We start from the raw sequence: 11,613 nt of genomic DNA, 5'->3' as shown, positions 1-11,613 counted from the left end.
TCGCCACCTAGTGGATGGAAGTATGCTACAATGGGCGAGGAAGATACATAATCGCCCTATTCTTTAATCCGATTGATATTATGAAGAATATTAAATTATATTTTATTTCTGATTTATTCTACAAACATGAGCCCCAAATTACAAACACGAATGCTGTCAATTCAATTACTTGCAGAAAATGAAAAATGGCAAAACATACACACAAAAACAAACAAAAAATGTTCCAGTGGGACTTTTTTTTTTTAATAGTTTTTGGACTCCGTTTTCTTCCAGAGCTGTATGTTCGATCATGATGTATTTATTCGTTTGTGTTGCTATTTAATTGATTGTATATAATACAATACAAAATTAATAAACAATTCCCATTTTTTACTTTAACAATTGGTTAATTTATTATATAAATAAAATCAATAAACCACATCACAATTTCAAAATTTGCATGAATTGTTTTATTAAACAAAAATTCTTTGTTGCATTAATTTAGATAATTTTTTGCCCCAAAATTGGTTAATTATAATGTAATGTATTTTAATAATAATGTAATTTATTTATTTTTAATTATTTTATCTCATGAAATAATTTAGAGATTTGCCTTACTGTAATGTGTAAACACTAAAAACGAATGAAGCACAAAAGCTCGTTGTTGTTTACATTTTTAATGTTAATATGGATCATTTATATTTATAATATTTGAGTTTTGGAAAATGGCACATTCGTTAAATGATCATTGTTTTAAGTTTTAGATAAATAATTCTCAAAGTGCAGTACACAAAAGAATCTGCCTAATTGCAGTTAAATTGCATTTAACTTTTAAGTTCAATACATTTGAATTTAAGCTTTATTTAGGTTACGGTACAATTTTATATAACTTTCATGCTAAGCTAATACATTTTAATGATGGTCATGGGTTGTCATAAGCTATTCTTCAGTGGTACTTGGAGTGTAAAGTTAGAGATCTATTGATCTATGTCACGGTGGCACGGTGGGTGACTGGTTAGTACATCCGCCTCCCAGTGCAGAGGACGTGAGATCGAGTCCGGACTTCGGCTTTCCTGGGTTGAGTTTAAATGTTCTCTCCAAATTGTACATAGGTATGATTGTGAGTGTGGATGGTTGTTCGTCTCTGTGTGCCCTAGATTGGCTGGCAACCAGTTTAGGGTGTACCCCGCCTACTGCCTGAAGCCAGCTGCGATAGGCTCCAGCACCCCCCGCGACCCTTGTGAGTACAAGCGGTTAAGAAAATGGATGGATGATGTAGGTCATAGATTGCAGATAATTGTGTTAAAAGTGTTCCTTTCTTTCCACCCAAAAAAGCGAATGTGATGTTTTTAGAATGCAAGAGTGACCAAAACGCTGCCAGCTTTTAATGTTAGACTTTGATTACAGCTAGGTGTGCAAAATTCTAGGAAATTTCAAAGTTGGAATGTTTTCAGTTCGTGGTAATAAACAGGAATAAACCAGAAATTTACTAACTGAAGGTCGACTATTGAGAAGTAACGCATTTAAAACTTGATAAGAGTCTACTTAAAGAGAAATCTTTGGAAATGTCTTGTTTTTTTTATTGTCTTATTTCGCATGGATGTCTGCTTATGACAAATTTTTTTACCGTATGCTTGCTTACCTTCACATTGAAATTGACCAGAAATGTTCAACCCCTTTTGCAAACCTTATGAACAAAAACACAGAAGGAAACAAAGTACAAAAATAGAAAAGCAATAGGATATCACACTGATATCAAATGACACTGTTAAAATGTAAACGTGTAGAAAATTGTAGTGAATCATTTGACAATGAACCGAGGAGTTCTTTGTAGTGTACTGCTGCGCGTCTAGCGGTCTTTGGCAGAGCGCAGGTCTGTGGTTACCGGGTCGTGCTGGATGGTTTGGTGCAACATGAGAGCCAGCAAACCCGCCCGGTTGGTCATGGCCGCCCGCAGGTTCCTCTCCTGCTCAAACAGCTCATCCAGTTTGTACCACTGGCAAGAAAAACACGCATAAGCAGAGATAGGCAAAGTACTCACACATGGTCATTTTTTTTCTTTTTTCTATATGACAGGATATTCCCGCTGGACCCTCACAGGGAGCTTTACATACCACTCGAACTCTTTCCAGATCCACCTCGGCGCGCCGGAGCTTCTCCCAGCAGTAGTGTCTGTTGCACTTTCTCTTGGAGACCCGACAGAACTCGCCGGTGGGCTCAAAGACGTCTTTGACCAGAGGGCAGCCGCATACCTCGTCTGCTGCCACCTGGATGAGACGTGCAAACAACATTAAATAAAAAGTCCAACTTATTTGGGAATATTGTCATTGCTATTCGTTTTCTGTAGACGAATGGGGTAAAAATGGATTAAATTTGAGAAAGAAGCGAATCAAACCTTTGGATCTCGGGAATGTTCCGGACACAACACCTGCAGCCGTTTGCAGTAGGTTTTGCTGTGAGGGTTGTAGACGTCGCAGAACAGGCGAGTCGCTCTGTGTGACACAAGCAACATGCCATGTTTTATAATATCGTCTCAATCCGCTATGCTCTGCAAACACAGGTGTGCTACAACAGGTGTTACATTTATGCCACAGCTGTCAATGCACAGAAGATCACATCTGTGTGTGATTGTTGAAAATCAAATATCAAATCTCATGGATGATATTACCTGACAAAGGACATTTTTGCTATGATTAGTTTTATAACTGTAAAATGTAGTTTCAGTGATCACTTTTCTAAAAGCACTTTTGTATTTATTTTATTTCATTATTATTATTATTAGGGATAGTGATAATGGGCATTTTGACAAACATTGGTATTGGCCTTTTTTTTTTAATCTGACGGCCGATAAAAGGTAAATTTCATTCCATTTTAATCTCAGGCAACAATTTTTTAGTTAACACTATAAGAGATGCTGCTGACCCTGGAAATCTTCTGAACCTTTTGTTTTTGTTTGACATTAAAACAAAATTTTAAAAAATTTGGGGGGAGAGGGCGGGGGCAATATTCCGCGAAAAAATTTGCCATTTTATAAAGTGGCAAATTTGCGAGAGAGAAAAACTTGGAAATTTGCAAGTTTATAAAGTGGCACATTTTCGAGAAAAAAACTTACGAGAAATACACGTAGCGTATACTCGACTGTTTGTGCCAATACTTTTTGGTCGGGTTTCCAAATAAGGAGATAGTAATTGCTTTAGCAGAGATTAACCATATGATGTTAAGCATTGGCTCTTTGAAGCGTTGTTTTCGGCGGCCACTGGCCAGCGACAAAGACACCTCCCTTTGCGAAGGTCCACACTCGGACGATTAAGCATTTAAATTAATTTGTTAAAATGTATATTTACTTGTACATTTATGTTTCCAAAATCATCATTTACACGTTCAAACATTTTGGTATTTAATTTTTTTGTACAAGTATCTAAGTTGATGTGTCGAATCTGCTGCTCTCCGTCATTCACTTGCATTTACCTAAAGTATGCTAGCACCTGATTGGTTAGTGTTAGTCAGCTGATAGGCGATCAAGAAGTGCTGTCGCTCTAGCTGCGGTGAATGACGAGTAAAGTTTAAATTTAAGAATGGATCCGTCTCCATCCTGCCTTTTCATTTCATAAATAGTGTCCCATTAACCACCAACGAATCCTCACATGATTAGACTATAGCTACGCTACTTTTTTGATTTTTGATTTTGATTTTTTTTGCAAATCTGCCACTTTTTTCCTTGGAATATTGCTCCCGCCCTCTGAAAAAAAAAAAAAAAAACTATACGTGGCCCTAATACGCCGTCGTAGAAATGTGAAAGTTTAAGATTTCAGGTATTTTTAAATATTGGAAAAATAAATATTTACTGTAGAAAACTATAGAGAGGGCAGCACGGTGGCTGACTGGTTAGCACGTCCGCCTCCCATTGCAGAGGACGTGAGATCGAGTCCGGGCTTCGGCCTTCCTGGGTGGAGTTTGCATGTTCTCCCCGTGCTTGCGTGGGTTTTCACCGGGTGCTCCGGTTTCCTCCCACATTCCAAAGACATGCATGGCAGGTTAATTGAACACTCCAAATTGTCCATAAGTGTGATTGTGAGTATGGTTGTTCGTCTCTGTGTGCCCTGCGATTGGCTGGCAACCAGTTCAGGGTGTACCCTGCCTACTGCCCGAAGCCAGCTGGGATAGGGTCCAGGACCCCCGCGACCCTAGTGAGGAAAAGCGGTCAAGAAAATGGATGGATGGATGGAACTATAGAGAGCTATGGTATTTACTTTTTTAAGTTGCCATTTAACTAAGACTTACTGATAACCTTGGGAGCTCCCTGATCATTTTGTTAGATTTTTTATTGTCTAAGATTAAAAAAAAACTTCTACATTTTGAAAAGTTGTTCAATAAACATGCTTGAAGACATTACAACAAAGAATAGAAAAAATGAATATCTGCTCCGTGTCAGTTATCAGCCTCCTTGACTACTAATAATCTATCTCTAATTATTTATCTATTTATTTTATGTTTTATCAAAAAAAGTTTTACCTTAGGTACAACGTAAGCTACAAGTGCTACATGTGTGCTACAAGGTGTTAAGTCTGTCCAGAGATGTTAAATGTGTGCTATTGAGGCCCAGACAGACAGGTGGACACGTAGACAGACGGGTTGTGCTCACCCTTCAATCCTCGTGGGGTACATGGATCCAAAGGAAGTCTGACTTTCGTACTGTTGGGACAAATGTTAGCCGTGGTCAGAGACTGTGATTTTGACGGAGTTGGCAACCGGTGGCGCATCATACCAACCTTTGCGTAACATCTCTCCATGTGCCTCAGTGCTACCTTGGGGTTGATCGGATGGCTGCAGGACACGCAGAAAATTTGAAGGTCTGTGTCGTCGCCGTCGCCTTCGTTGGCCTGTGCACACACATTTCAACCACTCAATTAATTCCACAGCATTCACACGCAATTTGTGCAACTATATAATAACAATATGATCATTTTGTGTACCTCCTCGTCATGTTGCACTTGGTTAAGTTTGGAGTTGGCGATGATGCCTTCCAGCTCGTGGAAGCGCTTTTCCATCAGAGTGAGGCGCAGCCTGGTGGCCTGCTGCTCCTTCCTGATTCGCTCCAACTGTCTCCGCCCCATCTCCTCGGCCACACAGGGGCTCTGCTGCCACTGCTGGATCCTCTGAGGGACGATTTCATAGATGCGGCTGCGCACACCAAATGTGACGTTAGTGCCTTCTAGCTGTATAGAGCAAGGGGGCGGCAACCTTTACTGTCAAAAGAGACATTTTAGGCCAAATAAATGACAAAAAAATCTGTCTGGAGACGCAACACCTTTGAACGTTATGATGAAAGAAACAGTGTGTTAGTGTTAGTCTAATGTACTGGGGGCCCAAGAGCTAATTAGAGCACTATAAAAATAGATTCATTTTCTTCTACCTTTGTCTTTCGGTTTTTTTTTTTGTGAGTGCAATTTTACAGGTTTAGTTTTTTTTTATACATCTTTAGACTTTTCTGACTTTGTCAAATTTTTGGCATTCAATTTTCTGAAGATATTATGGCCATTTTCTGCCTATTTTCATTCATTTTATGGCTATGGTTTCTACATTTTTGCTCTCGATTTTTTGATATTTTTGGCAATTTTGTGGACATTTTGGGGTAATTTGGGGGGATTTAGTCTTTTGATTTTTGGACATTTTATAGTTAGTTAGTTTTCTTTTCTGCCTTTAAAAAAAATAAATTACCTAACATTTTTGGCAATTTTGTGTACATTATATGGTAATTTTCGGGATTTCTTCTTTTTATTTTTGACATTTTTTTAGTTACTTTTTGATTGATTGATATTTTTGTAATGAATATTCAAGCTTTTTTTTAATTTGCAATTCTAAAGATATTTAGTGGTAATTTTCTGCCAATCTTCTTTTGTATTTGGACATTTTATGGTTACTTTTTGAACTTATACTTTTCTTCTTTAAAAAAAAATACATTTTCAGACTTTTTTTAAAAGCAATTTTGTGTACATTATATGGTAATTTTTTGCTTTTTCTCATCCTTTTTGGTATTTTTTGCTTTTTCTCTTCCTTTTTGGACATTTTATGGTCACTTTTAGACATGTTTAGGTATGTTTAAAAAAACTTGTTTAAACTAACTTTCTTCATCTACTTTCGTCTCTCTTTTTCTGATAACTTACACATTTGTGACATTTTTAAAAATATTTAATCACTCGTTTTTTTATCTAAATTATTAATTAACTCTTTCACTGCCAGACGTTTTCAGAAACGGGTTGTCCCCACTGTCAGCCGATTTAAGCATTTTGAGTGATCTTTCAAGGTCCACAGAAAATGTTGTGTTTGGACTATGGAAACACACATACTACCAAATGAAAAATGAATTTTTCATCAGAAAAAAAAAGTTTGTTTCTACCTTATTCCGTTCTTCAGTAATCAACAATAGAAAATGGTTACTTTCACCGAAATTCTCTGTTTTGAAACAAAAAACGGAGAAAAAGAACTTTTTGTGAAACGATGTTATTTCATGCACTCTAGTGAATTGTACACTTCTTTTTGTCCATGAATGATGCCACAAACACCTAAATAGTGCTTTACTTCTGTAAAACGCTTTCACCAACAATGAAAAAGTGTTTTTTGATTGCAAAATACGTTTATTTCCATTCAACAGTGTAACAATTTGACAAAACAATTTCGCAAACTATTTACAAATGTGTGCAACTGTGGTACTACTTACAATTATGTGGATGTTTCAAATACAGTTGTTCCTTTTGTAACGCTCTCCTGCGTGCAAGGAGACGCCAGGACTCGCACAACAGTTTACTTTCACTTTCGCATTGGTCCGTTTTGCGTGCAAACGTTACACTTTCTTGACGGGCTTTTTTTCCGGGGAATAAAAAGCAAGTAGCAGACTGTACACACTTCCTCCGATGAATATGCATTGGACTCGGGGCACTCTCCGTCGTCCGATCGAACGTCCGCCTGTGTGTGCTCGGTTGCGCTCCGCGTTACGACACCGTCATAGCCGCCGCGTCAGCGGTTCCAATTTCGCCGTCAAGCTCGGATTCACCTTCATCATCATCGATGATGATCATCGTCGTCATCAATGTACTATTTTAGCGTTGGTCGATGCCTTTCGTCTTGTAAGTGTAGAGCTGCTTGCAAACGCTCGCCATTGCCCGTTCCCTCCTCCATCTAGCTCCATCTAACGTCTTCTACTGCCGCGTCAATGCTTCCCAACCACGGAGTCACCACCCTCATCTTCATCATCGATGATGATCATCGTCGTCAACAATGTGCTCTTTCAGCGATGCTTTTGGTCTTTGAAAAAAACGGCTCGGGCGTGAGCTCCTCGCGACCGGCCGCCATTTTTCCTTTGTCTTCCATTCTCATCTCCTGCTTGATGCTCTAGCTCCGCCTCTACTGACGCCCACCCGATCTTGTCAAAAGAGAGTCATCGCTGCCCTCTAGGGGCCAAAAATAGTCATTAGGCACAACAGACCGGCTGGAAACTTTCACCACAGCTCCGGAAGCCTTGCCCGCACCCGTTTCAAAAAAAAAAAAAATTGGATGACGTCTTTAGACGTCATTGGCAGTGCTCCGTAGGTTTTTACTTGACGTCTATAAACGTCAATGGCAGTGAAAGAGTTAATTTAAAGAATATCTGAACTAAAACTTCAAAATATGTAAAATATATACAGAGAGTCATCAAGTTACGGCGGAGTAACCCAAATTTCGATTTAAGTCAGATTTCTCCGTTAAAGTCGATATTTACATCAAAATACATTGTACGATAATTTTATTTGCGCGACGCGGAAGAGCTGGAACCAATAATTCCATGTTTATGTATTTATTTATTTTGTTCTGCATGTTGCAGGCCCCCTGGTATAGGGGCATACTGATGCCTACACTGGTGTGATATCATGGTGATACATGAATACATGTTGTCAGTGCATACGGTTGAATGCATGTGTGAAATTGTTTACGTTAGAATGATAAAGGCACTATAGTACTAAGCATATACATGTGCATAAACTGGTGTGATATGATCAGAGTACCACAGCTGTTTCCTAGTTGTGAAAAAGGTTTGTAAAAAGTTTTTCCCGCCCCTTCAATGAGTGAGTAAAGAAGTTATATAACAAATGTGTAATACACAGGTGCATGTTGGCTGACACTCACTTGGCTGCAAGTTTCTTGCCACAGGTGTCAGAACAGTATTTAGAAGTGGTCCTGGCTGCTTGAACACAGCCTGGTCCGAGACACTGGCGCAGAGTATTGCCAAGCTCCTTAGAATCCGCCTCTCCTCCGCCTCCTCCTCCTCTTTCACTGTGCCGCACGCGCCCCCTGTGTCGCTGTTTCGCTTTGTGACGCCGCGTCTCCTCTTTGGGGGTGGAGAGTGATTTCTGCGGACGCAGGCATCATCGTTACGTGTGGTACCGGTATGAATTTGTGTGCTACAGTTATTACACAGGCATGTGCTACAGGTGTTCCACGTGTGCTACAAGTGTGTTAAGTGTGTGCTAGGCATAAATGCTACAGGTGTTACAAGCGTCCTTGCTACATGTGTTACAAAAGTTGCATATGTGTTACATGTAATAGGTGTGTGTTAAACACGTATGCTACAGGTGTCATCTGTGCCACAGGTGTTTTATGTATATTGGCACGCACCCTCTTCTCTGGCTTCTTCTCTCGTCTCTTCACGTGTTTCACCTTCACTGCCTTCTTTCTCAGCGACTCCTCCTCCTCCTCCTCTTCCTCCTCCTCTCCACTGTGCCACACCTGCAACAGAAAGACACGTCACAGGAAAAAGTGCCAATGGAAACCCACCGGCCCCGAAGCATCCACTGACCAGGTCGCTAAATCCAGCAGCTTTGTACTGCTGGTAGAGCTCCAGCTCACTTTCACTGAACACATCTTCATCCTCGTCCTCATCTGTAAGATGTCCGCTGTGTTTCCTGTGGTGGTCTCGTCGTCCCCTTGCACTGCGTCGACTCATCTCCTCTTCTTTGACGCGAAGCATCTTCTGCTCCACACCAGGAACATGCCACATCTTATGCAAAAAACTCACTTAATTTCACTCAGCACAGACAGGTGTTAAATGTGTACTTAAGACGTTATGTGTGTGCCACAGGTGTGAAGTTGTATTCCACAGGTATTATATGCGTGCTATAGATGCAATCATTGGGTCAACGTCGTGATGACTCACCCGTGCACGGAACTGACATTGCCTCAGTCGACACTTCTGCCGTATCTTGTTGGGGCCTCCAAACTTCTTCATGTCTTTACAAAAATCACATGTGGCGCAGTCTTGAGTCCTCAAACAGGCCTCACACTCGCCGCACATGCGTGCAGACCGTTTGATTTGCTACGTGACACAGGCGAGACAGAAATAACAATAATAAACTTTGGTCAACAGCGCGACGTGCTTTGATCCTGATTGCCGAGCCACCTGTGAGCTACGCCTGCTGTCACTCATGGACTGAAAGGGCGAGCTGCCGTCCTCTTCGGGCTCTGCCGCCTTTGTCTTCTTCTGGCGATACTTAATCTCCAGAGTCGGGTCGCCTTCTGAAATGGACAAGAGTTAACATGCCATATGCGCTGACCACGATATTTGATGTGCGTGGTGTTACACGTTGACCAGTCACCTCGACAAGACGGACAGAACCACACTCGGATGGCTTTGGCCGCCTTCTCTGACACGCCCACACAGCTACCATGGAACCACTCGGCGCAGCCATCGCAGCCTCTGATTGGATAACAATGTACACAGTGTATAGGCAGACATACTGTACACAGTGCTTGGCATCATCATGTGTTGTTAAATGTTGACTCTTTCCATTTCAGGGAGCTCTGCATTTTGAACATTAAAGGGATACTTGACTCATTGAGCCATTTTCAGAAAGTAAAAAGTTAATATTTTGTCCAGAATCAATTTGATAACTTCCTTGTTTTTCATGTAAAATTAATACCTTTAAAAAATATTTTTCCACTTGCTGTGAAATTGCTGACCAAACCCAGAAAACCCTGATTGGCCATTAGCTACTTCCTCAGCACAGGTGATGTCATCTTAAATCGCCAGATGCTACAGATATCACATGAGTGCTACAAGTGTGAATGTGGGACCTAAAGGTGTTACATGTGTGTTCTACAAGTGTTATTGTGTGTTACAGGTGTGAATCATTTTTAAGGCTATAGATTGGATTACATCATGAAGCAGTTGATGTCAGGTCTCCTACAGACACAGTAGATTGGACCCTTTGGCCTTTCCATGGTAACATCTCCTCCTCCTTCCTCATCCTCGTCAGGATGATGATGTGACACCTCTTCTGCCTTTAAGACAAACAGATACATAACTCCTTAGCTTCAAATGTTTTTCTTAGAGGTAAATCCTATTTAAACCAGGGATACACCAATCAAAATTTTCTGGCCAATCACCCATTTTAAAATAATCTGCTGTGCTAATTAAAAATGTTGCCAATTTTGTTTCACTCAAGATTGTTTCGCCTTGATACGGAAGACATTCTTCTTTTGCTGCTACTTATTTGTCTTTCGTGTCAATCAGTGTCAGTATTTTTTTTTATATCATGGCTGGTATCGGGTACTTGTGAAGGACGGTATCAGAATTCTCCTATCCCTCTCCCATTCCTTGTCATCCTTTCAATGGCTACAATACCTAAAATACCTTATAGTTGTTGTTTTTTAGCAGCTGCTGTAACTGAACCGCATTCAGTTTATTCCGCAACTTCCACGTGTCAGTTTTACTTATAGTTCTGCAAATTATTTCATACTTTGGTAAAAAAAAAAAAAAAAAAAAGCTCAAGTGTGCAATGACGTTAGTCATCAGGTTCACTACAAAACTGTTTGGTTTGGTGGAATTATATTATTCACTGTAATTTAAAAAACACAATAAAACTAATTTCGACATGTTCATGGGTTCATTTAATTTTAAAGTGCGTAAACTCGTGTATGTTTTATGTTTGTAGGTTATTAATGTTTTGTAGGATGGATTATTACATTTAGATTTTCCTAATGCATGATACTTGTTGCTTGGCATCAAAACACACACTTAAGACTTTTGCTACCGTTGAGAATATGGCATATGTTAAGAATGAACGAACGATAAAACAATTGCGCGTATAATAAAGACCATTGCAGCCGCCATTGCATTATAGACGTCGTCATTTTTCTTTCTACTTCACCGTCATGTGACTCACCATCACTTGCTTGAAAGCCAAAATACGCTTTTTATTTCCCCAAATTCATCAACAGCCTTCTATTTGTTCGACTTCACCATTCTCCTCTTCCTCACAGCAGCATCAGCCGTAGCATCTTTTTCAGCCTTTCCTTTTTCTTCTTTTTTTTCCTTTGTTGCTCTAGCGGAAAGGCAGCGACACCCGTAGGTCACAGAAAGAACTACAACTAAAAGGCGATTTATCTTTTATTTATTATTTTTAGACGTTTTATTATTGTTTTGAAACACCTAATTTTTCCCGAGCCAAAATATTTATTTCCTAATATTTATTTTTTTGTAATTAATTAGTAAATAACATATTAGTAACTATCCAAATGAAAAAAAGGCACAAAAAAACATGAAAATCCATTCAGATTGAGCAACTTCAAGAGTAAAGTATCAAGTATCGGTAGCAATACTAA

The 11,613-nt window shown here is 39.7% G+C and overlaps 1 protein-coding gene across 3 annotated transcripts; it reads right to left on the bottom strand.

Annotated features, from left to right (window-relative positions):
* Positions 1–503: 503 nt before the first annotated feature.
* Positions 504–11,310, bottom strand: cxxc1a (CXXC finger protein 1a). Of its 3 annotated transcripts, none has more exons than XM_077572035.1 (14): positions 11,175–11,310; positions 10,166–10,290; positions 9,606–9,706; positions 9,410–9,525; positions 9,167–9,325; positions 8,810–9,010; positions 8,629–8,739; positions 8,140–8,363; positions 4,953–5,160; positions 4,749–4,859; positions 4,622–4,671; positions 2,375–2,471; positions 2,094–2,246; positions 504–1,975 (listed from the first exon to the last, which is right to left on the bottom strand). In XM_077572035.1, the coding sequence occupies exons 1-14, from the start codon at positions 11,175–11,177 to the stop codon at positions 1,829–1,831; spliced, it is 1,806 nt and encodes a 601-aa protein (XP_077428161.1). In that variant the 5' UTR covers positions 11,178–11,310; the 3' UTR covers positions 504–1,828. The 3 variants fall into 3 exon arrangements, with proteins under 3 accessions (XP_077428161.1, XP_077428177.1, XP_077428171.1); XM_077572051.1 differs by having other exon boundaries at positions 8,810–8,983; XM_077572045.1 differs by having other exon boundaries at positions 9,410–9,522.
* Positions 11,311–11,613: the final 303 nt, after the last annotated feature.

Source organism: Vanacampus margaritifer, chromosome 1, assembly GCF_051991255.1.
Source record: "Vanacampus margaritifer isolate UIUO_Vmar chromosome 1, RoL_Vmar_1.0, whole genome shotgun sequence".
Classification (NCBI taxonomy): Eukaryota; Metazoa; Chordata; class Actinopteri; order Syngnathiformes; family Syngnathidae; genus Vanacampus; species Vanacampus margaritifer.
The sequence above is the reverse complement of the archived record's forward strand: the minus strand, read 5'-3'. Positions and strand labels throughout refer to the sequence as shown.

What these genes read in the sequence shown, in the direction of transcription:
- cxxc1a (XM_077572035.1), bottom strand. An exon ending in AGAAGAAGCCAGAGAAGAGG is followed by an intron (nt 8,364 to 8,628) that starts GTGCGTGCCAAT and finishes CTGCGTCCGCAG; the next exon opens with AAATCACTCTCCACCCCCAA. An exon ending in AAGTGCAACATGACGAGGAG is followed by an intron (nt 4,860 to 4,952) that starts GTACACAAAATG and finishes GTGTGTGCACAG; the next exon opens with GCCAACGAAGGCGACGGCGA.